Genomic DNA, 24,860 nt, shown 5'->3' on the forward strand with positions numbered 1-24,860 from the left:
TAATAAAGTTGAAGTAATAAAGTTGAAGCATGTTAATTTAGACTTGGAATATTTGAAAAAAATAAATGGAAAGGTTTATGCTGCAAAATATTGCAAGAACATGCATACAAGGTTGAATGAGAAAAATACCAAACTATATTATGAAAGTGGATAGCAAAATAGCTTTTGAAAAAATTTAAATTTTATTTTATTTTTTTGTTTATTTCAAATTAATATGTTTTTAGTGTTTTCAAATTATTTTGATGCGCTGTTATTAAAAATAATTTTTAAAAAACAAAAAAAATTTCATTCTGATGCATTTCAGTACGGAAAATTTTTTAAAAAGCAATCATAACTATATTTCTAAACAGATGGATTGGTGATGAATGGAAAAAGTCGCAGTAGAGAAAGGAATAAATCGTGATTTTGTTTTTTGTTTTTTAGTAACACATATAAGGAAACTTTGAACATTATATCAATTATAATAATATATAATTTTTTTTTATTTTTTTATTAATTGAGTTTATAATTTCTTGATTTATATATAAAATGTAATCAATTATATAAACAATAAAAAGATATAAGATATAATTTTTTAAATATAAAAAAATTATTACCATACTTATAATTTTAAATCCTTTTTTTTTCTGTTTTCAAAAACAAAGAGCTGAAAAGAAACAAATACACCCACACACACAACACAAGCGTATTTAGTATTATGATATATTATATTCTTAAAAAATATTTTTATATTAAAATATTTTCTAAATATTTTCACGTCACAATAATAATAAGAAAACCAATTTATATATTTTTAAAATAATTCAAAAACAAAAATTATCACATTCATAATATATATATATATATATATATATATATATATACACACATATATACATACACACTGCTCAAGCGTATTTAGTATTATGATATATTATATTCTCAAAAAATATTTTCAGGTCACAATAATAAAAAAAAATTATATATTTTTTAAATATATTCAAAAACAAAAATTATCACGTTCATACATTCTGCGTTTAGAGACAAAATGGGAAGAGAGTGGCACGAGTAAAGTCAGGAGTGGAAATATCAATTTCCTGTCATATATTAACAAGTTCATCACTCTTCTCCACTCTCAAAACGCGATCCTCTCACTCAGGTGATATTTGCTCCTCTTTCCTAAACCTGAAAAAAAGAAGAAAAAAAAATCGAGAGATCTTTCTAAATTTCAAGCACCGCACCGATATAACCGTATCAAAATGGATAACACAGGTTCGTTCCTCCCGCACTCATTTCTTCTGAATCCACTCTGAACCGTTTCATTTATCGCTGTTAATTTTCCTATTCCGATTTTACTGTTTCTTAATAATTCAATTCTTCTTGATTGAATTTGTTAATCATGGTTGCATCAACTGCTATTAATTTTATTTTTAGCTATTTTTTTATGGTCCTATTTTTTGTTTTAGATATTTCTGAACTTAATTAATTAGGAATTTTTGACACACTTAGGAGCGAATCCTCAAGGCATAGTAGTTCCGCCAGTTGAAGGTGTTGCTGGAGGAGGAACAGCTTATGGATGGAATGATGGCGGTGGCGTACATTTTTCAAATTCCTCACCCAGAGGATCAATCGATCCGTCTGAGGTTTTAACTTCAGATTTAGTGCATGTTTGGTGCTTGCCTAGCACTGCAAATGTTGGACCGCAAGAGATTCCCAGTAGACATTTGGAGCCTGTAAGTTTTATTTAATCTGCATTCCCAGTAGGCATTTGGAGCCTGTAAGTTTTATTTAATCTGCATTTGTAATGCGTGTCCGGTGTTCGTCTTGTTGAGAGGATATGCTGTTTATATGTGGAATTTGTTTAGCCTCACCATTGGATTTGGCTGATTGCTCACTTAGTGCAAACTAGAGATGATTATGTGTGGATAATAAAAATTTTCAGTTGTCTTAATGTGGCTAATAGTTGTCTGCTTTGCGATGCCTACTTGATATTTTAAATGTCTCAGATTGTAGGATTTATTAATAAATGCTGGTAGGTTTAGATTTTGGCTTACACTGAAAAACTTTTAATGGAATTGTCTGCGACCTTGATGTTTTATGGTATGTTTGTTTGGGAATCAAAAGTAAGTGCTGTCTTTTCGGTGTTATAGTACTCTGTCTTCTAATATTAATTTTACCTTGAAGATAAATCTTCTGGCAGCTAGAAATGAGAGAGAAAGTGTTCAAATTGCTTTACGCCCGAAAGCTACTTGGGGTGGTTCTGGCAGTGCAGGGGTTGTGCAGGTTCAGTGTAGTGACTTAACCTCCACATCTGGTGATCGGTGAACTACTCAGAGCAATATAGTTCTTTTTGTAGCTTGATGATCTACTACTCTACTAGTTCTTGGTTTTTCTGATACTGACTGTTAACAGGTTGGTCGTTGGACAATCCATAACATTGCGGAGAGTGGTTTCTATATTAGGTGTCCCAGATGCTCTTGTGCCTCTAGATCTTCCAGTTAGTCAAATAAACCTAGCTCCTGGGTATTGCCTTCATCATTGATTGTGTGTTATTCATTTAATGCAGCGTGAAGAAATTCCAAGTGATTTCTTGCAATGAGATTGAGGTGGTTTTGTTGTTTTCCCTTTGCTGCAGAGAAACAACTGCACTTTGGGTTTCCATTGATGTTCCAAGTGCACAGCCACAGGGTCAATACGAAGGGGAGTTCTTCATCACCGCTATAAAAGCAGAGGCAGAGTAATACATATCTGTTTTTATTTAATCAATGATAGCCATATGCTCCTTGTTTAATGCATAAAGTTTCTATGCTGAAAGTATTGCTGGAGAGTTTTAAATAAGCTCAGTACTTTCCCATGTATGACTCCTGTTATTTAATGCTAGTAAATATGGACATCAAGTTACTGATTATAGTTGATTGAGTCCACCACAGATCTCCATCACAGCGCTTGGGAAAAGCTGACAGGCATCAGCTGTACTCGGAACTTAGGAACTGTCTTGACATCATGGAGCCTGTTGAAGGAAAACCATTGGATGAAGTGGTAAATATTTGAATCAATCATCATCGTCATTTTCTTAACCCTGTGATTACAAGCAATTCATATCAGCAATTGTTTTTTAGGTAGAAAGAGCCAAATCTGTGACTACATCTTTAAGAAGGGTTCTTCTATCTCCAGTATTTTCTGAGTTCTCTACAGATAATGGACCAGTTGATATGATGGATGAAGATGCTATTTCAAACCTAACAGTTCGTGTCAAGCTAAACTTGACTGTTTGGGACTTCGTACTTCCAGCAACTCCTTCACTTCCTGCTGTATTTGGTGTATCCTTATCTTCTTGAACCTTAATATTACCAAATTTGAAATTGGTGATACTCTCTGAATTTATTGTTGTGAGGTTGGCCTTCACAAATTCCAATATTTATAGAAGTCAAAATTGCCATCCTCTGAATGTTTATCTGAGTTTCCTCTTGATATAAGCTGTAAATTTTCTGTAATGATGTAATTATTACAAGTCTTCCTAGTAGAAGTGCAACATGGTGGAGCTCAAAACAAACAGGGGCACAGGTCAGCCATGTGTAAGACTTAATTCTAGCAAACCTGAATTGAACTGTGCTGAACATAACCAAAGGCAAAACCCAAGCACATTTGTAGGTGACGAGTGATATGCATTCTTTCATAAACAAGGAAAATTACCTTTTAATATATATGAGAAATGATAATGATCGTATGCTTATATTTTATCACATGAGAATGGGATAACAGAAGAAGCAATTTACAAATGCTATTGCTGCTCACATACTTAGGCATTACCAACAGAACTTCATGGTAGATGATGGCATAATAAGTATCAATTTCTTGGTCATCTTGTCTCTTTGAAATTCAATTTTTGTATGCCGCTAAAAAGATGTGATAACTTTCAGTGTTGAATTCCTTACCTTATTTAGATATCTGATACTGTAATTGAGGATCGTTTTGGTGTTGAACATGGAAGTGATGAATGGTATGAGGCTCTGGATCAACATTTCAAGTGGCTTCTTCATTATAGAATCAGTCCATATTTTTGCAGGTGGGGTGGCAACATGCGTGTTTTGACATACACTTGTCCATGGCCAGGTAACTTGGTTGAGAAAAATGAAGATAAGCATGTACTTATTCAACATTTTGCAAATGCTAATAGCTCTCTCTCTCTCTCTCTCTCTCTCTCTCTCTCTTATGTTACAGCTGACCATCCTAAATCAGATGAGTATTTTTCAGACCCAAGATTAGCAGCATATGCAGTACCATATAGTCAAGCAGTCCCTGGGTATAGAATCAGCTGTCCCTCCTCGCTTCTGTCTAGTAGTTTGATGTAAAAACTAATGAGCTTCCATATAATTTTAATCTGAAACTGTAACAGTGCAGCACAGGACTACTTGCAGAAAGAAATTGACATCTTGAGGACAAAGTCTCACTGGAAGAAAGCCTATTTTTACTTGTGGGATGAGGTATCAACACTAATCCATTTGGGGATAGATTGCGTGTATGCATCCCATGTCATTGGGTAGTGCCCTTTATTCTACCTTCATCGGTCTATTCTCCTTTTCGTTTCTCATAATTTGTTTACTTGAAAATTGAGAAGGCAGAAAAAAGAGAGTAATTTCAGAGTGTTGTAGCATTTCATGATTATAAGACTTGCTTACATATCAAGATGATATGATGTCTCCATTTTATCTCCTCTGCATGTGCTCTAAACTCTTTCAATTTGGGATGAAAAATTACCAAAACTAGTGCCTTTCAAAACCATTTCTGCTCTCTATCTCTACACTTTTGAGAAGCAAAATAGTAAATGTATTATCTTTCAGTGTGGTGTCTTTGGCATTATCATTAGACAATTTAAAAATTTTAACTGCTCAATCTGTATAATGCCTTTTGATTTATAACCAATTTCTTAGGGTTCATGCAACATGTCTCCTTCATAATTAATGTGATTCCCATACATCGTGGCAGCCTTTGAATTTGGAACAATATGATATGGTCCGCAGCATGGCCAGTAAGATCCATACTTATGCTCCTGACGCGCGTGTGTTAACTACGTACTATTGTGGTATGAATTCATTAATTGCTCTCTGATATGCTGATAATTAGTTTCTGTTCCAATTTCTTCTTGCTGAATGAGTTGTTGGGCTGAAACTATAGCTTGACCATTAATTCAGCCATTAGTTGATTATGGTTGTGTTTTCACATGTTTCTTTCTTTTCATCAAGGACCAAGCGATGCACCCCTTGGGCCTACTCCTTTTGAGGCTTTTGTGAAAGTGCCAAAGTTTCTGCGCCCACATACTCAAATTTATTGTACAAGGTATTGGGGTTGGTTACTTCCTTGCATGCAAGTTACATATTTTTGTATGCGTGCATACTGCTTATGTTTGTGATTTCGCACACGTGCATGCCATTTTTATACTTGTGTTGTCAGTTGGGCATAGGTGCTTATATATTATTATTGTGGTTTATATGCCCCCACCAATATGGCTCTGTATTTCAGGAATGTACCGCACCTCCATTGCACCATCCAACAGGGAAGTTGCATCAGATTTGGAATCATATGACCATATTCAGTTTTTATGGAATTGTTTTTTGTCTGAGTTGATGCATAGTTTTTCAATAGCAAGCGACCCTCTTTGCTGTCCATATGGATTCAAATAAGCTTATCAGTGGGATATGGCCTGCTGTAGCTATTTAGATCTAAGAACCAGATAATTTTGCTCCATTTTTTGGAGGGAACTCCAGTTAAGAGTGAGATTTGGAAATATTTTGACTGTTCTTGTTATGGTGCTTGAACTAAACTTGGATGGGCCTTGCTGTGCATGACTTGGTATGTACTACCAAATGTACTGCATAGGTATTTACTAGCTCAGTGATATAATCATTAACCGTGGCAAAGAAGAGAAGCTGTTTTTTATAAATTGATTAGCAGACTTATCTGGTATTTCTTGATATCTTGATGAATGTACCTCATATGTTGTGTGCCTAAGGCTACAACTTGAACTTCTTATCTCACTACTTTACTGGTTGGCAGTTATCTTGAACTGACTTTCAATTAGATGCGTAAGGTTATTTGGGACATGTTTGTACTATATTTCATATAGCTAAGATCTTCTAATGTTCTAAAGGATGTAATGTATTTATTATCAGAAAAAAGGAGGAAGAGGTGTAGTTTACTTTTCAATTTTCTCTGCAGTGAGTGGGTGCTTGGTGATCGAGAGGATCTGGCCAAGGAAATTGTCTCTGAATTGCAGCCAGAGAATGGTGAGGTAATAACCATTGCCGTGCTTTCCTTCAAAAGGACAAAAAAACCTATACTAAAAATATGATGGTCCTTATTCTGATCCTGTGACGATGAACTGATATCTGTATTTGAGAACTAAACAACTTTATTAACATTCTTGTTATCGTTATTTTTTTCATTGAGTTTTAATTTAATATTGTTCTCAGTGTAAATTGTTTATGATGGAATTGAATTTGACCTGGGCATGCTAAATAATCCCTGTTTAGTTAAAAAAGCGTGCATATCCATAGTTTTCTAACCAGCTTTGTAACTGCGGCTGGTGAATGGTTCTTTTGTTCTTGCTGTCATATAAAGGGAAGTAGACAGATTGTAGTATTTTCAGCTGGTTAATAGGACCACTGGTTACAAATATCTGCTAGTATACGAAGAAACAAATAGCTTCAATCTGACACTATGATGTATTCTAATTAGTAATTGGATGTTATTCAGTACTGCTTAAGTTTTTTGGTCACCATTTTTATACAAAAGCAACCATGCTAGGCTATAAAGTTTTAATCTCTGGGGCTCTAATTTTTATTTTGATGGGTTTAGTTTTGTGATTTATTTGATTGTTCTTTCTGGGACAGTAACATGTTTTAGAACTTGAATGTGTAGTACTTGTTTTTAGTGCCATGTATAGTTATTCTGAAGCAAAGCCTGCTTATTCCTTCTGCAGGAATGGTGGACTTATGTGTGTTTGGGACCCTCTGATCCTCATCCTAATTGGCACATTGGGATGCGTGGTACTCAACATCGTGCTGTGTTCTGGCGTGTGTGGAAAGAAGGCGCAACAGGTTTTCTGTACTGGGGTGCCAACTGCTATGAGAAGGCTACAGTTCCTAGCGCAGAGGTATTTTCATTGCATCTCATTCATTCATAGAATAGAACGACAGTTGTAAATTTCTGCTTTCCTATTCTTTTTCTCTGAATTTGAAATGTTTGCCTTCGAGCAGATTAGGGCATGACATACTGCCAGTTATAAATCCTTCATTTCTTTTTTCTTTTTCTCTGACAATGAAATGTTTGCCTGCAATCAGATAAGCTTCAGGCGTGGTCTACCTCCAGGAGATGGAGTTTTATACTATCCAGGCGAGGTGTTCTCATCCTCCCACCAGCCAGTTGCATCTGTTAGACTAGAGCGCATACTAAGTGGCTTGCAGGTAAGAGATATTTAAGTGACCGTTCATTTGTTTGGGTTCAGATCAGAGCATGGTTTGCTGCTATGAGAGTTCCTAACAAGATCCCCAGGATTTTATTTTCAAAATAAAATCTTTTCAAGTTGTTTTTTTTTTTAAAAAAAAATGAAAGTAATCTCATCTCATGCTAGGATCAATATATTTTACTTGTTACCTGAATATTTCTTTTAAGATTCTCTATGCTAAAGTTGGAATCTTGATACTTGTGTCATGGCTGTAGTGATTGAAAATTATCAATGCTTGACTCTCCCTCCCTCCCTGACTCTCTCTCTCTCTCTCTCTCTCTCTCTCTCTCTCTCTCTCTCTCTCTCTCTCTCTCTCTCTCTCTCTCTCGCGCGCGCGCGACCACATTTGAGAAAGATAAAAGTTGTGCATGGATAGTGCTGGGTTTTTCTCTAATACATGTTTCTGGTTTTGATGATCTTTCACCTTTTGTTCTATCAGGACTTCGAGTACCTGCAACTCTATACTTCAAGATATGGAAGGGGTGAAGGGCTAGCTCTTCTGGAAAAGACAGGCATGTATCTAGGTCCTGAACGTTATACTTTAGAGCACACGCCAATTGATGTCATGCGGGGTGAGATCTTCAATACGTGCCGATCATGAATAGATGGTTGTGTTCTCATTGAGTTTATTGTTTTTGTAATTATCCATAGAAACTTTTTGTATGGTAAAAGATGAAATGGTTTGTGCAATTGCATAAACTCTTTCCACTTTCAACGGTTAGTTACATGCAGTGCTTTACTGGTGGTGCCGAGGCAAAAGTAATTCTGGACGATAATATGATGGTATATTCGAAGAACCATTGCATCTTATTGCTCTATGATTCTCCTGGCATGACGTGCACCTGCCGTTGCCCTTCCAGGAGTCATATTCCTTTGGAATTGCCTCTTTGTTGCATTGTTCTTTCTCTCGGCTGCTTGAAACTATAGAATTGAAACCATCAGCAGTCATATGCTAGGCGTAGTTGCATCCACATAAATGTTGCATGCCGTTTGATCTTCAATGTGCAATCCATGCTTTCATCTTTTTGCATCAAAAGCTATTTCTACCAGGGTTGAGGTCTTTTTGATACGAGGTTCAGAAAGAAATTTCCGATGTTGTGCCCGATTAAGACCTAAAAACTGCATTCCGCAGTTGGAAATTATCAAAGATACAAGAGCCACATAAATTAGTTTTCTGCTGCTGCTTTACTAGCCGGTTGTTCAGATTTTAATAATTCCCGGTGCGTTTTACTTGATTAAGCGGTTGGGATGAAGTCTGATACGATCAAGGAAAAAAGTTGACTCAATCATGTACACAGAACAAAAAAGGTGACAGCCATCCTCTACTTCCCCAATTGCATGAGGTGAAAACGTTGACTCCATTCAGCTCTTGGTCAACTCCTTAAAAACGTGTACTCCTCCGGTGTAGTGTTTGTAGAGCAATTGACCTGGGCAATCAAAGATAGTATCTGACCTGCAATGTACTGTATCAGAATAGCAACTAGGGCTCTTATAGACGAAGCCCCTCTGTAGAAGGAGAAAAGGTATGGAAAGGAGTGTTGTCACCATCAAGATTGAAGGTGCGCTTCTGGAATCGGAAAAGCAACCTGAAGATAATCAAATTGGCGATCATTACTTTGTGGACCTGGCACTCATTTCTCCTTTTCGGGAGTGTTTGGAAATGGTAATGTGGTTATTTTTTAAAGTGTTTTTTATTTAAAAATGTATTAGAATAATTTTTTTTTTATTTTTTAATTAATTATTTTTGATATTATTATATCAAAATAATTTAAAAATAAAAAAATAAAATTTTTAAATCATAAAAACAAACTTACTCCCTATGTTTTGTTTGAGCTTTTATCGTTAACTCGTAGCTGTACATTTTTCCAGCACTTTCTGTTTGGTCCATCATGAGGTATTAGAAACGTGTATTATGGGCTTTCAGTTTCGTCCGGCAATGAAACTTGTCGAGAGTGGATTGCTTTAAAATTGAATTAGTAAAAGGTTTCTTCTCTAATTTTTTTTTACTGATTTTGAACGGATAGGTCCAGGATTCACATCCTTAGTCATCGTTCCCGAAACACAAGGCACGAGGCATGAGGCAAAGGGTAAAGGAAAGTACACTTGTCAAGAGTGACTCATAAACCTAACGGGTCATAACGCATACAAAGTTTTAGCGCAAATTACATCTCTTAGCTATACACATCATGTGAACAATAATGAAATTAAAAATAAAAAATAAAGAAAGAATTCAAAAAAATCAGTCATCAAAATAAACTCAGGTAATGAGATTAAAAAAACTTTATAGATTTTTTTACCACATTACAGATCAAGTTAAATTTTTTATATTAAAGTGCATGATGCCTTAACATTTCATTGATTACTGCTACAGTGAAATGCCAAGAGATTTTAATATATTACTAGATAATTGTTTATGCTATATCGTGGGTTGGATTGAATTTTTTCTGAACATAAAAAAATATCTAGGTGTTGTTAATGAGTTTTTTAGTAGAAAAAAAATTAAAACTATATAATGATTGAATTGATATGACATAGTCGACTTGACAGGTTCAAAGACAACTCGGATGACCAAGAAAAACATAGATAGACTCGGATCAACTCGGGTTAACTTGTCAAATCTGCCACCAAAGTCATGAGACCCTAATAATCCTATAGAAAGCAAATTTTTTTAAAAAATTATTAAACTTAATTTTCAATCAACCAAATGTTGAAGAATAAAATTAAAAACTAAATTCAACTAAAAAAACAAGTTGAGTCGACCTAGGTTAACCTTCCAAACTTAGGTAATGAGATCGAGATAACTCCATAAAAAGCACATCAAAACAAATTATGAAACTCATCACAATCAACCTAATTTTGAAGGATAAAATAAAAAAAAATAACACAAAAAACCACCCAAATCAATAAAATAAACTCACAACTCGGGTGATAAAACCAGAAAACCTCATAAATGCACACTGAAACAAATTATAAAATCTAATTCTCAGTCAAACTAATATTGAAGGATGAGATTGAAAATAAATAAGAAAACAAACTCAAGTTAACTAGCTTAACCCGTGACCTGGATTATAAGACTATGATAACACCATATAATTGTCGGTGCTATGTTGTGGATCGGGTTAAATTTTTTCTAGACGTCAAAATATTTAGATGTTGTTAATGTGATTTTTAGTAGAAAAAAATAAAATTATATGGGGATTAACTTGATGTGACCTGGTCAACTTGACAGGTCTAAAGATAACCCAGATGACCGAGAAAAATATAGCTTAACTTAAAAAAATTAAGATATCTTTTTTCAAGTATTGAAATAAATAAAATTATATAGGGATTAACTTAATGTGACCTGGTCAACTTGACATGTCTAAAGATAACCCAGATGACCGATAAAAATATAGTTTAACTCAAAAAAACTAAGACATTTTTTTTTAAGTATTGAAATAATAACATATTAAATCGACTTAGATCAACTCGGATTAACCTTCCAAATATGCTACCCATATCATAAGACTGATAATACTATACAAATTATATGTGTGTTTGTGTGTGTGTGTATTAAACTCAATTATCAATCAATCCAATATTGAAGAATGAAATTGAAAACTAAATTAAATTAAAAAAAAGTTGTGTCGACCCAGGATAACCCTAGAAAAAGCACATTGAAACAAATTATAAAGTTCAATTCACAATCAATCCAATTTTAAATGATAAAATTTTAAAAAAAATGATGCAAAAAACCACCCAAGTCAACAAAACAAACTTGTAACCTGGGTGATGACTAGAAAAACCTCATAGAACGCACATTAAAATAAATTATAAAGCCTAATTTTTAGTCCACCTAGTATTGAGAAAAATCAACTAAAAAAGGAAGGAAAAAAACTCAAGTCAACAAGATTAACACATGACCGGAGTTATAAGATTATGATAACCTTATAGAATTGTCTAAGCTACATTGCGAATCGAGTTTAATTTTTTCTTGATATAAAAAAATATTCAGGTGTTGTTAACGTGTTTTTACTAGAAAAATAAATTAAAACTATATAGGAATTGACTTGATGTGACCTAGTCGACTTGATAAGTCCGAAAATAACCTGGATGACCGAGAAAAATGTAGTTTAACCCAAAAAAATCAAGATGACATCTTTTTTTAAGTATTGAAACGACAATTTATTAGATCGACTCAAATCAACTCGGGTTAACCTGTCAAGTCTACTATCCAGGTCATGAGACTCTGATAACCCTATAGAAGACAAATTAAAAAAATATATTATTAAACTCAATTTTCAATCAGGCCAATATTGAAAAATGAAATTGAAAACTAAATTCAACTAAAAAAATGAGTTTAATCAACTCAAGTTTACCTTCCAAACCTAGGTCATGAAACCGGAATAACCCCATAAAAAGCATATCGAAACAAATTATAAAGCTTAATTCAAAATAAACCTAATTTTAAAGGAAGAAATTAAAAAGAAAAACACAAAAAACCACATAAGTCAACAAAATAAACTCATGACTTGGTGATAAGACCAAAAAACCTCATAAAACGTACATTAAAACAAATTATGAAATCTAATTCTCAAACAACCTAATATTGAAGAATGAAATTGAAAAAAAAAATCAACTAAAAAAAAAGATAAAAAACACAAGTCAACTGGCTTAACCCGTGACCTAGGTTATAAGACTGTGATAACCCTATAGATTTGCCTGCACTACATTGCTGGTTAGGTTAATTTTTTTCTGGACATAAAAAAATAATCAGGTGTTGTTAATTTGTTTTTCAGTAAGAAAAAAAATTAAAACCATATAGGGATTAACTTGATGTGACCTTGTCGACTTGACAAGTATAAGACAAATAAGAAAATGTAGTTTAACTCAAAAAAAAATCGAGAAGACATCTTTTTTTAAGTATTGAAACAGCTATATATTAGATTGACTCAAGTTAACTTGTCAAATCTGCTACCCAGATCATGAAATCCTGATAACCCTATAGAATTTTTTATTATTATTAAACTCAATTCTTAATCAACTCAATGTTGAAAAATGAAATAGAAAACTAAATTCAATTGAAAAAATGAGTGGAGTTGATTTAAGTTAACCTTTCAAACCTAGGTTATGAGACTGAGATAACCCCATAAAAAACTTATCAAAACAAATTATAAAACTCAATTCACAATCAACTCAATTTTGAATAATGAAATTACAAAAATAAAAAATAAAGGCACAAAAAACCACCCAAGTCAACAAAACAAACTCGTAATCTGGATGATGATACCAGAAAAACCTCATTGAATGCACATTGCAACAAATTATAAAGCCTAAACCTCATAGAACGCACACCAAAACAAATTATAAAATATAATTTTCAGTCAACTTAATATTGAAGGATGAGATAAAAAAAGAAACCAACAAAAAAAAGAAAACAAAACCTAAGTCAACCGGCTTAACCCGTGACCCGGTTTATAAGACTGTGATAATCCTATAATAAGCAAATAAAAAATAAATTATGTAGCTTAATTCTCAATTAACCCAATGAAGAATTAAATTAAAAATAAAATCAAATAAAAAAGAACAAAAATAATAACTTAAATGAACCCGGATTAACCTGTCAAACCTGAGTAAGGAGATCGAGATAAATACATGGAAAGTTAATCAAAATAAATTATAAAATTTAATACTTATTAAATCTAATGTTGGGTAATGAAATTGAAAAAAAAATATTGAACTCTAAAAATAGTTCTTAATTTTTTTTAAAAGTATTTTTTATTTAAAAATATATTAAAATATTTTTTTTAATTTTAAATATTAATAAATTAAAATTATAAAAAAATTAATTTGATGTTATTTTAAATTAAACGTACTTATAAATATACCCAACACATTCTCGAAACGCTCACGTAGACTAGAGTTTGGACTTTGGACGAGTAACTGATTGATGAAGTTCGCAATGGCCACAGCACGAAATACAGTGAACAGGCAGACATGGGATCAGTGCTCTGCTATGAATAGCTGAGTAGGTGCCTGTAAGCACTGGAGGACTTAAAGGACCATTTGTCATTAGCTAAGAGTACTGTCACGTACTGCCTACAAATAATGACAATCGAGCCTACTCTTTCCTTTATCCAAAAATGCCCCTGAAATTACACCTTTCTCCTGTTTTTGCCACTGTCTTGTTTTCTCTGCAACTCTTTGCTTGCAAACAAAGGTAGGTTAATTTTCCTACAAACGATGTGCTCAATCAATCAGACATTTGTTCTTTACTCAGGCAAAACAGCTGTGTGAAGCTAATTAAAATCGGACAAGGGTTTTAATGCTCTTCAAATTACGAGAAAGCCACTAAATGGGGACTAACAGCAAACGTTGTCTTAATGTGTTATACATATATATATATATATATATATATATATATATATATATATATATATATATATATACATATATATATATACCCCTAATGTGAACGTTGTTAACCCCAATGAGCTAATGAGCTCGGGTGAGAAAAAAAAAAAAACCCAATCCCTTAGCATGACCTTAAATAAAACACATTTATTAATACATTTGAAAATAGTTAGAATAAGAGGCTTGATCTTCATTAATTCTCTAATATAAATACTTTTGATTGTGAAAGAAAATATCCTAATATATAATTCTAAAATGTTATTTATTATTAAAAACATCTTTAAAGTTAAACAAGTTTTGATGATAAATGATGGATACAAATCAAATGAATCCAATATATCTTCCCAAATAAACTTAAAGAAATCATCTAAAAAAGAAAAAAGCTCAAAAAACATCAAAGGAACATGGGCGCTATGCTGTTATGCCCAAGCCCGGTGTGTTTAGGTCCAGACAGTATACCTTGACTCACATTTTATTTCTAATAGATTCAGACACTTTTCCTGAGCCCAACACTTGCTAGATAATTTTTTTCGGACTTCATGCGGGTCTCTTAATATTTTTTATGGATCCAATACATATTATTTTGAGTAGAATACAACTCCAAATATCAAAAGGATAAAATTACACATCAGCCCCCCCTCTCCGCAAAAGGATAAGATTCATGAGCTATAAATATACCATGAATTCATCAAATCAAACGTTTATAGTCTCTTCATTCTCAATATTGTTAGCATATATATTTTTAGAATTTATCTCTTTAAAATATTATTGCACTTTCTCTCTTTATAAAGTTATCGACTTTAACATCGGAGAGTTCTCACATCCATCAAAGAGAATTTTTTGCAGATACCAGCTACTGAGCACCTGGCTTACCAGACACCACCTGCTATTGCCACAGTTACCGGCTACCTGCTTTACCAGGCATTACTTGTTACCACTTACCAACCTTTTAGGTTTTCCATATCAAGTCACCAAATACCTTGACTATAGAGAATTGATCAAATTGTTTGAACTAAGAGATCAACTAATTATCCAACACATTAGTCTTATTCTTAAACATCTTGGATTTTATGACTTATCAATTGACGTCAACTGATACAAAAGCCATCGATTTCTGTCAAAAGCTTTTGACATTTCCAGGCCATTCCATGGCACACGACAAAGACACATATGGGACAAAACACAGGAAAATCTACTCGTCACCACGAACACGTCTACCCAACCAGATCTTCAACAACTCATTAGTCAAGTACAACTTCTCACTTAAATCGTGTTGAAAACATAAGGTCAAAATCATTCCTTGCCACCTTGATAAGTCTTGACTCCCTCAATGACATATAACGCCCTAGCGCCACAACCACTGGCCGTACTGGGCACCCGTAAACGATCACACTACTCCATGAAGACTAAATATAATGACAATCGTGAGAGTCCTTTAAGGGGTCGCTCACGCCATTGTTATACTCATGTACAAAACCGGTACTTCGAATGTCCTTCCCCTAGCTATCGTGAGATGGAAACCGGTTATCGTAACCATCGTTCCATGTCAAACTCCTCGGGCTCTCAAGAGCCTAACAAAAAAAAGACTAAAAGAAAATCTATATACGAGGATACCCAGGAGAATGACTACAACTCTAATCAGTTGAGGGGTTCTTCATTGTCTAAATGAGTAATGAGTAATTGACCCCCTAAGAACTACATTTCCATAAAAATGAGTCTAGACAACTATAATGGTCTGACCGACCTAAGGGAGCATGTATAGAATGTACATGGTGATTTAAAGTTGGTCATTCAGGACAATAACTAAATGTGCAAAATCCTCCCCATAACCTTCAGAGGGTTTGCGCGTGCATTATACAATAATCCATTGATGGGTTTAGTGACCTATGTGCTAAGTTAGTAACACATTTCAGAATCAACATACCTGTCAGGAAAAGCTCGACGAAACTATTTGCTATGACATGAATCCCCTCTTTATTACATGGACAACTAAGAACCTTTTAAATGGAACCATTCTTCTAGTAGAAATGAATGAATTGTTTGAACTAAAAAGTCAGCCAATTATCTAACATATAAGTCTTATTCTTAAATATTTTGGATTTTATGGCTCATCAATAAAATCTATGTCTTTTACTTTTATGGTATGAATCAAAATATAGAAAAAATAAATAATTATATAATTTAAATATAATTAATTTCAAATATATGTATCGAATTTCAACAATACTTAACAAAGACACGTGGAACATATAATATATTTACATTCAAAGTACGTGAGACAAATGGGGTTTTTTCCCTTAACAAACAAAATAAAAAACACATGTGAAAATGAGGATTTATTATGCATAGCCGAAGCCACACAATTACATAATCCAAGTCACGAGTACAAATTTAAGGATAGGTAATTGCGAAAATAAAAATATATAAGATTATTAAAAGTATTTGCCGATAAACCGAACTATCCCATGTGAAATCCTAATCTAGCATGGGTACTAATGTCTTTCCACTATTATCGCCTCTCAAAAAGTTCCGAACAAAATATGCACGTAGATATAATTAAAATAATGTTTTTAACATCAAAATAATTTATTCTCTATAAAACGACAAGCACCGCCTAGTCCGGCTAGTTACGACAAATGTCAGCAAACAGCATAATTTGACACGTGGACGGTAAGATTTATTGCGCGGGGCAGCGGGAGAGACTTGTTGCCCTGGCAAAATGCATAAGCTCTCTTAACTATAATTAAATAAATCCATAAAGTACAGGTTCAAAATCAACCACGGTTAAAATGGCGCCGCTTTAACTTTTTTTTTTTTTTTTAATTTGCTTTCTCCACGTCATTCAAAATTCTTCTCTCCTCTCTTCAATGTTATTTGTGTCTCCCTCTGGTCCTCTCTCTCCCCTCCGAAGATGAGTATGAATTCAATTAGCCGCCTTTTGGGACTATGAAACTCGGGTGTGATGAGTCACTGGCCGAGTGAAAACGGTGCTTCATTTCCCTTCATTGCGAGAGAGCGCTAAAGAAACACACACAGAATTTTCAAAACATGGTCGTTTTTTTCTCGTTTTTTCTTCCTTCTTGAATTCTGAAAGAAATCAGAATATCAGTATCCAAACACCAGCTCTAGTGGATTGGTATCCTGGTGATTTGATGTCCAAGAATTCATTTCATTGATGCTTCTAGTTAGGTGTAACCATCCATTCTCTCTTGTTAGTTGACCTTGTGAATCAAAACCCTCTATAGCTAGTATACGATTACTGCCGGCCATCTTTTGCAAGCTTAGAGACTTGGAGAAGTGGAGGTTTTTTTTTTTTTTTATGGTAAGTTTTGAACAGGACAAAGCTGAAGTTTTGGAAGGAAAGAGAATGGTGGATGTTGAGAATTCATTAAGAATGAAAGTATCTACAGCTTCAGGAGAGGACACAATTGTCTCTTCATTTGGTAACCAAGGCATGCCACTCTCCGTTACAGTGCCACCACCAAAGAAGAAGCGAAATCTCCCTGGAATGCCAGGTAATTTACTTACAGAAACCATTACCAAGAACCCCAAATTTCGAAACTTTTATTTTTGTCAGCTAATTTTTTTAATAAACTCAATTTAATTTCTTCCTTTTCAGATCCAGATGCAGAAGTAGTTGCGTTATCACCAAAGTCTTTATTAGCAACAAACAGATTCGTGTGTGAGATCTGCAACAAGGGCTTTCAAAGAGACCAGAACCTGCAACTTCACAGACGAGGCCATAACTTACCATGGAAGCTAAAGCAACGAACCAACAAAGAGCCAAGGAAACGTGTCTATGTGTGTCCAGAGCCATCTTGTGTACATCACAACCCAGTTAGAGCTCTTGGGGACCTTACTGGCATTAAAAAACACTTCAGCAGGAAGCACGGTGAGAAAAAGTGGAAGTGTGAGAGATGTTCAAAGAAATATGCTGTTCAGTCTGATTGGAAAGCTCACATGAAAACTTGTGGCACTAGAGAGTATAAATGCGATTGTGGCACTATGTTTTCAAGGTAAGCGTCAAATAACTTTGGTTTCATTACGCACTTTGTTTTGTATGTTATTGATTTTAATTTTTAATTGTTTTGGTTTTGTTTTTGTTTTTATGTAGGAGGGATAGTCTTATAACACATAGGGCATTCTGTGATGCGTTGACGGAGGAGAGTGCAAGGGCGCAAACCCTAGCGACAACGGGGAATGAAGGGAATGGTTGTAACGTCAAGTGTGTGGTTGCTTCACCACCGCCTCCACCACTTACGCCGACTACTAGCGTGGTGTCTCCGGGTTTGTCAGTTCAAAGCTCAGGTAATTAATTTGGTCTAGCTTGCTAGCTAGTACGTACTATCATGGGTTGATTTATTATTTATTTATTTATTGTTTTCTTGTGGCTGTGGATAGAATAGAATGGATTGAAGTCTATAGTTTTGTGTTGGGTAAATGGGTTTGTGTTTTGTATCTTGTTGATGTCGTTCTCGTGTCGACGATAGACTGGAGAATATTAACAAATGTGGGTCGGTCGGTCGGTCGGTCGGTGGGTGTGTGAGAGGGAGAGAAGGATAGTGTTGCGTTTCAATTTCATGGGTAGCCGTAGCTGCTCGCTAGTAAAGCTTTTCTAGTGGGTTGAAATTTTGAGAGAAAGGATTCCATGATAGCTCCTTGCTTTTGCTTTTAATAAAGCTTTTCTAGTTCAAGCTATTACCTTCTTCTGGGTTTTTTTTTTTATAAAAAATTAATTGTTTTTCTAACTTTAAATTATGTTTTTTATATATATATATTTTTGGATCCTGACACTTAAATATACTTTAAAAATAAAAATAATATTATTTTAATATATTTTAAAACAAAAAAATCGCTTTAAAACATAACACCAGATCCTCCAAAACAAAATACCATTTTTTGCTAGCATATCCCTTTCTCTTTGGTTTTTGGGATCGACTGCATTATTCTTCTAGTTCGTTTCTTTCTTACTCTGGGTTAATGTCCTCTCTCTCTCTCTCTCTGTTTCTTGTCACAGAATTAACAGAAAATCCAATTGGACTTTCACCACCAACACCAGCAACTATATGCCTGATCAATGCCTCAGCTACAAGCACAAGCTCTACTAGCTCAACCAGTAATGTATTTGCTAGTATATTTGCTTCTTCAACAGCATCACCGGCTGCTATCCCCCAACGAGCATCACCATCTGCGTTCCCAATGTTTTGTGGCTTAGCTCGCTCTGATTGTCCCCCTACTATGCCAACACCTAGAGCAATGGATCCCCCATCACTCTCTCTTTCACGATCTGTTTATCTCTCCAACACCACCTCCTCTCTCTTCCCCACAGACCAAGATCGTCGCCATTACACACCGTCTCCGCAGCCGGCCATGTCTGCCACTGCATTGCTTCAAAAAGCAGCACAAATGGGTGCAACTACATCAAACCCATCATTTCTCCGTGGTTTAGGCTTTCCCCCTTCAACTAATCAAGACGGCAATGGCAATCAATGGGATATGAAGCCAGAGAACAATACTACTTTTGCCGCTGGGCTTGGACTTGTACTCCCCACAAGTAATGTTATGATGAATTCATCTTCGTTGTTTGGAAACAAGCCAACAACACTCGACCTTCTTGGGCTCGGCCTGGATGCTGCTAGTTCTGCTTTGCTAAACTACAATGGTACTGGTGGCTTTAATGTTGGAGCAGCAGCAGCCGCTGCATATGTTGGTGGAAGGAGAGGGAATTCTGAAGAAACATGGGATGGTGTTCCTGAGAGAAAACCTAATGGATCCACAGCAACCTCACTTTAGAGCTCTATCTAGCTAGCTTCACTTTTCCCAGGTATTTTTGTCATGGGTGGAAAAGAAGCTGAGCACTCAGGGGCATCTCTCTGAGCTTTTTATATGTAGATATACGTACACCTTCGTGTCTCCATACCAAAGGTCCAGGGAGGAGAATTTTCTTTTCGTCGTTTCTTAAACATATACTTGTTATCTCGTAGTAGGATGCATATTTTTGGTCTCCATGGATAGTACGTGGTTGCTTTTCGAAGGCAAGTTAAAATCGAAATATTTTCATAAAGGAGTGTTGGTGAACTTGTGAATTACTGGCTGCTGCTGCTGCTGCTTAATTACTTACCAAACGTTTAAATATTTGTTCCTCCTCCCATCTAATTTTGAGCTGCTCTAGTAAAAAGAGAAATTTTGGTTCGACTAGAAAAGGTGCTTTAAGTTTGGTTGCACATTGATCCTCTTACTACAGGACGTTTACCTAGCCAACATTTAGATCCGGCTCTACCCAAACTACGAGGCATGAAGCTATGGAGGCACGTTTAAGCTTTCTAGTCTGCTCGAGAATGATACATCATGAGAAATGAGGTAAAAGACGGTGGCCTCTTTAATTGAATGATAGTTGTACTTCGAAGAAGGCCAGTCAACTGGGGGGGTCATGCATTCAACAATGGCAACTCTACTCAGTCTGTTCCTGCCCAGTCTTCCACCGTATATTTAGAGAGTTTTTCATATTGTGGTTTACATAGCTTTTTAAAATAAATTTTTGTTTAAAAATATATTAAAATATTTTTTATATTTTATTTAATATTAGTATATTAAAACTATTAAATATTAAAAAATATTAATTTAATATTTTTTTAAATAAAAAATATTTTTAAAAACCATCTAAAAATAAAAACAAAAATAAAAACAGTGCTAAACACTCTTTAGCCTAGTGGGTTTTCAAATTAGGGAAGGTGCCTTTTTTTCTGTGATGTCTTAAAATCCAGAATATTTATGTAATGGGTTATATGTAATAGGTTATTTAGATTGTGAGTAATGGTTAATTAAGATGTTTGGGTGAAAGTTATTTTTCATGGCTTAGGAAGTGTCAAATTAATGTTTAAGCCCCATGTACCTCTAATAATAGTCCTAACACTTAAGATTCCCGATGATAAAGTTAGTAACTTTATGGGAAAGACAATAAATGACTTAGGCCCAGTTTGTTTGCTGGAAAGTAGTTTTTTTTTGGAAGTGAATTTTGGGAAAATAAATTCTGGGAAAGTGAATTATTTTTCGATGTTTGGTAGTGTAATGAAAAATAAGTTGAAAAACACTTTCTAGTGTTTGGTTATGTCATGGAAAATGAGCTGGAAAATGACTTATTAATGTATTATTTTTTCAAGTTTATTAAAATAATGAGGAACAAATCTTAAAAAATAAAAAGTTGAATGAAAATGAAAATTTTTTTTTTCATAAATTATCTTAAATAAAATAAATAATAATAAAAATAATAGAGATCAAATCTAACAAATAAAATAAATTAAAAGATGAAGAAATTAAAATAATAATAATAATTATCATTTCATAAATTATTTTAAATAAAATAAGTAACAATCAAAAGAATGAGGATCAAATTTGATAGATAAAAAATTTCAATTAAAAAATAATAAGGAAAAAATAAATAAAAATTATAAAAATGAGGACCAAATTTAATATAAAAATCAAATTCTAAGGGATGAAATTGAAAAACAAATATTCAAAATAAAATATATACAACAATCAAAAGTTTGAGAGCCAAATTTGATATAATTAGCAAATAATATGACATTTCTAAATTTTTCACAACTTCCAAAAAGTGTTTTCCACAAAAAATAAAAGGAAAACGCTTTTATGGAAACCAAGCTAAATTTTTCTTTAACTAGAAAGTGTTTTTCGTTGACCAACTTTTCTAATGACAAAAAAACACATGAAAGTTTGGAAAGTGGTTTTCAGGAAAACACTTTCTGTCAAACAAACAAGACCTTAAAAGAGCTCTAAATTCCAAAAACAAGTGATGTTTGTTCATGTATTTCAGAGTAATTATTGCTTTGAAATATATGCAAGCTATTAAGAATTAAAAAGGTTTAGAACCCTTTATCTAGTTGAAAAGGTGTTTTATACTCCCTGAACCTTGTCGTTTTCAAAGAAAGTAATGACTGAATAATCCCTTACTTTCAGTGGCATTAATAAGGGACAAGTATCCCTTACATATTATTAATAAGATGATAAATGTGGTAGGTCATTTAAGAGATGTTTTGTACTTCTATAAGCGTAAGGAGATCATCACCTTATATATGGATAATTCATGTAATTGTTTTAAAAGTAAAATTTCTTAGTCTTGGATACTCAAAACATAGGATGTAACCCAATCTAGGTTAAAGGGTATGACAGTTTATCCAACCCATAACACTTTTAATTTAGATGTTTATCTATGACCTAACATATTGCCTTAGGTTCAACTGATTGCTGAACCTAAATATATTGGATCTAGCATCTTGCTAGACCTATGTTTCCTTGGGTCTCTAGATAACAGTTGGACCCAAGTAGGTTGGTTCTAGCATCTCATCATGCCCATGTTTTTTTAGGTTCAGCTAACAGTTGAATTTAAGCATGTTGGGTCTGGCATCTCGTTAGGCCCATGCTTCAGTTGAATTTAAGCATGTTGGGTCTGACATCTCGTTAGGCCCATGCTTCTTTAGATTCAGTTGGTGGTTGAACCCAAGTTTATTGGATTGGACATATCACCAACCCCAAGATTATCGCCGAACCTAAGTGTTTTGGGCTAGACATAATGTTAAACCCATGTTCTCTTCAGTTCAGTAGATTGCTGAACCAAAATGCATTGGGTCTGACAGTTCATTAGGCTCATATTATCTTGGGTCAGATACATCATTAGATCCAGTTTACATTAGGTTCGGCTAATTATCGACCTTAATTGTTTTGAAGTCTAACATATTACCACACCCAGCTTGTTATAGAATTTTTCAAGTCTTAACAAGATATGCCAATAATAATTACCTTATCAGCTGCTCCCATAAGCCTTTAATATGTATCACGTAAAAAGGCTTAAAAGGTGTCTTGGGAGACTACTAGTCAATATGCATCTTTTTCTTCCTTTGGGAAGAGACATTTAAGTCTTGGTTATTTGAAAGGATTTCCTAAGGAATAGGAAGCAAATATCTTGAGAAGATCATTTGACGACATGCAATGAATATTTGTTGGCTTTTAGCCTTTCTAAGGTTATAATGAGATGTCATCTATTCTTTATCTATTGCTAGAGGAAGAGGGTGACTTGTAAATAAAAACCTTCCTTCACTTGAAATTGTGTTGTTTTACTTCTGCTAAATTGTTTTCTCTATTTCCTTAACCTAAGAGGTTTAAGACACATGAATAAGACAATTTTATCGCAGAAGAATTTTTCTTGTTTAGGTAAACCAAATCTCTATCTTCATTTTTTCTTGTATGCTTTTTGTCTTAGTTTTTCTTGTTTTTTTATAAAAGATTCAGAATGACTACTAGAAAAAAAGAATAAGAAAGTATCCTCTTAGGAGGATTTTACCTTTAGGTCAGAAACTAACGACGCTCACTACAGATTGTCGGCCATTAGGATTGACCTATAGTTTAGAACTGATACTTCTCCATCTTCCCTTTCTAGATTGAGGGAAAACAAAAGTCCTCAAGAGGTTTCAAGCCTCAAAGGGAAAGAACATGTGCCCAGGACTCCCATTAATAATGTTTAGAGCACCGTAACTCCAAACCAAGTGGATTAGGCCAATCTCCAACAACTAGAAGATTATGTGGTATTGTTACCAGAACCTAATGACCATGTTTAAAAGATCACCAATAAGCAAAATGGGCAAAAAGTTTTAATTACAGTCCCTATTTCCATGCACGAGTTTGGATACTTGTTTTCTTTACAAGGTTTTCTAAAGGAAATAATAAGATATTACAATATGAGTCTAGCTCAATTCCACCCTAATGGGTGGACCATTCCACCTGTATTCAAGAAGTTCCTCAGAATGCTAGATGAGGAACCATAGTCAAGTTTTTTAGGTAGTGGTACACCCTGATCAATAACGCTGAAGGGGGGCCTTCGTTCCCATGATTTAATATTTTTAAAAGGTCAAAGTGGCCAAGGAGGAAGACTTTAAAAAAAAGTCACCCTGCTCGAAAAGCTGGAGAGGACAATGGGTGGTGGTGAGCTATCATGAGATGACGAAGCTGCAAGACAAGTATAGTGCCACTTGGGGCTGTACCCATTATTAGAGAGCACCACTAATGGGTGTGAGTGACAGGTCTTTCCTCAATACTGAGGAGGAAAGGGTGTGCATTAGGCTGGACTCATTACACACCTGGTTTGGCCAAATGATTTTATTGCACCGAGGGTAAACTCTTGCTTTGACACCTTATTTTGATTTTATATGTATATTTATTTTATAACTTTTTCTTTGTGTAAGGAATTTGTTAAGGGAAAATGGATTTGCGGTTAATGGATCCTCAACTTCTTTACCAATGCACATCTCTATGTCTCTTCGTAGACGTGCTCCTTTTGTTCATGCTCCTTCTGCTTCTGCCTATTATGAACATAAATATTTTAAAGACAGTCGACCTTTGATGTATAGGCGAAGGGTTGGAATAACATTTTCTATGGACATTGAAGAGTCCCCTATATATGTCCCTTCTATTAAAGAGGTTCATGAGGATGTCTCTCCTATTAAAGAGACAAATGTATATATCCCTCCTATTGAGGAGACATGCTTTAAAGCAATAAGAGTTGATTGTCCCTTCATTTCAGGGAGTGCTCTGAAACTAACCCTAATAAAGATGGTTATGGAGATAACTTTATGATGGAAGAGGATGCGGGTCTCTTTGGTTTCAGATTCTGATGTAGAAGTGGTCCCTTCTCCAACCAAGACTTTTACTCTCGCAAATCCAGTCCTTATGCTCATAGGGTTTTCCAGTCAAGGACCTCATCCTACGGGGGTGGAAGATGGCTTCTCCAATCTGAACTTAGGTTATGCTCCTCTTCGCTTTCCTAACTTAAGTGAGGAAGAGAAAAGTACAATATGATCTTTTTTCCATGAAAGTTCCACCCTAGGGTTTAGAGGAGTAGAGGTGATGGAAGCCTTAGACAAGCTACTCACTCTCCTCTGACGTGGTGCTCTTACTGATCCTAACTACTAGCATC

At 34.5% G+C, this 24,860-nt stretch overlaps 2 protein-coding genes across 2 annotated transcripts; both read left to right on the top strand.

Annotated features, from left to right (window-relative positions):
* Positions 1-1,098: 1,098 nt before the first annotated feature.
* On the top strand, positions 1,099-8,198 carry LOC133682784 (uncharacterized). Its single transcript, XM_062106304.1, has 16 exons — positions 1,099-1,251; positions 1,489-1,712; positions 2,164-2,300; positions 2,392-2,502; positions 2,615-2,716; positions 2,910-3,018; positions 3,099-3,299; positions 3,924-4,092; positions 4,201-4,282; positions 4,376-4,463; positions 4,966-5,062; positions 5,223-5,316; positions 6,196-6,268; positions 6,959-7,132; positions 7,320-7,442; positions 7,923-8,198. The coding sequence occupies exons 1-16, from the start codon at positions 1,239-1,241 to the stop codon at positions 8,082-8,084; spliced, it is 1,959 nt and encodes a 652-aa protein (XP_061962288.1). The 5' UTR covers positions 1,099-1,238; the 3' UTR covers positions 8,085-8,198.
* An 8,531-nt stretch (positions 8,199-16,729) lies between these two features.
* On the top strand, positions 16,730-20,011 carry LOC133681999 (zinc finger protein GAI-ASSOCIATED FACTOR 1-like). The gene is made up of 4 exons (XM_062105219.1): positions 16,730-17,391; positions 17,496-17,892; positions 17,991-18,184; positions 18,894-20,011. Exons 1-4 carry the CDS (start codon positions 17,196-17,198, stop codon positions 19,667-19,669), a joined length of 1,563 nt encoding a protein of 520 aa, XP_061961203.1. The 5' UTR covers positions 16,730-17,195; the 3' UTR covers positions 19,670-20,011.
* Positions 20,012-24,860: the final 4,849 nt, after the last annotated feature.

The sequence above is a fragment of the Populus nigra genome, chromosome 2 (assembly GCF_951802175.1).
Source record: "Populus nigra chromosome 2, ddPopNigr1.1, whole genome shotgun sequence".
Lineage (NCBI taxonomy): Eukaryota > Viridiplantae > Streptophyta > Magnoliopsida > Malpighiales > Salicaceae > Populus > Populus nigra.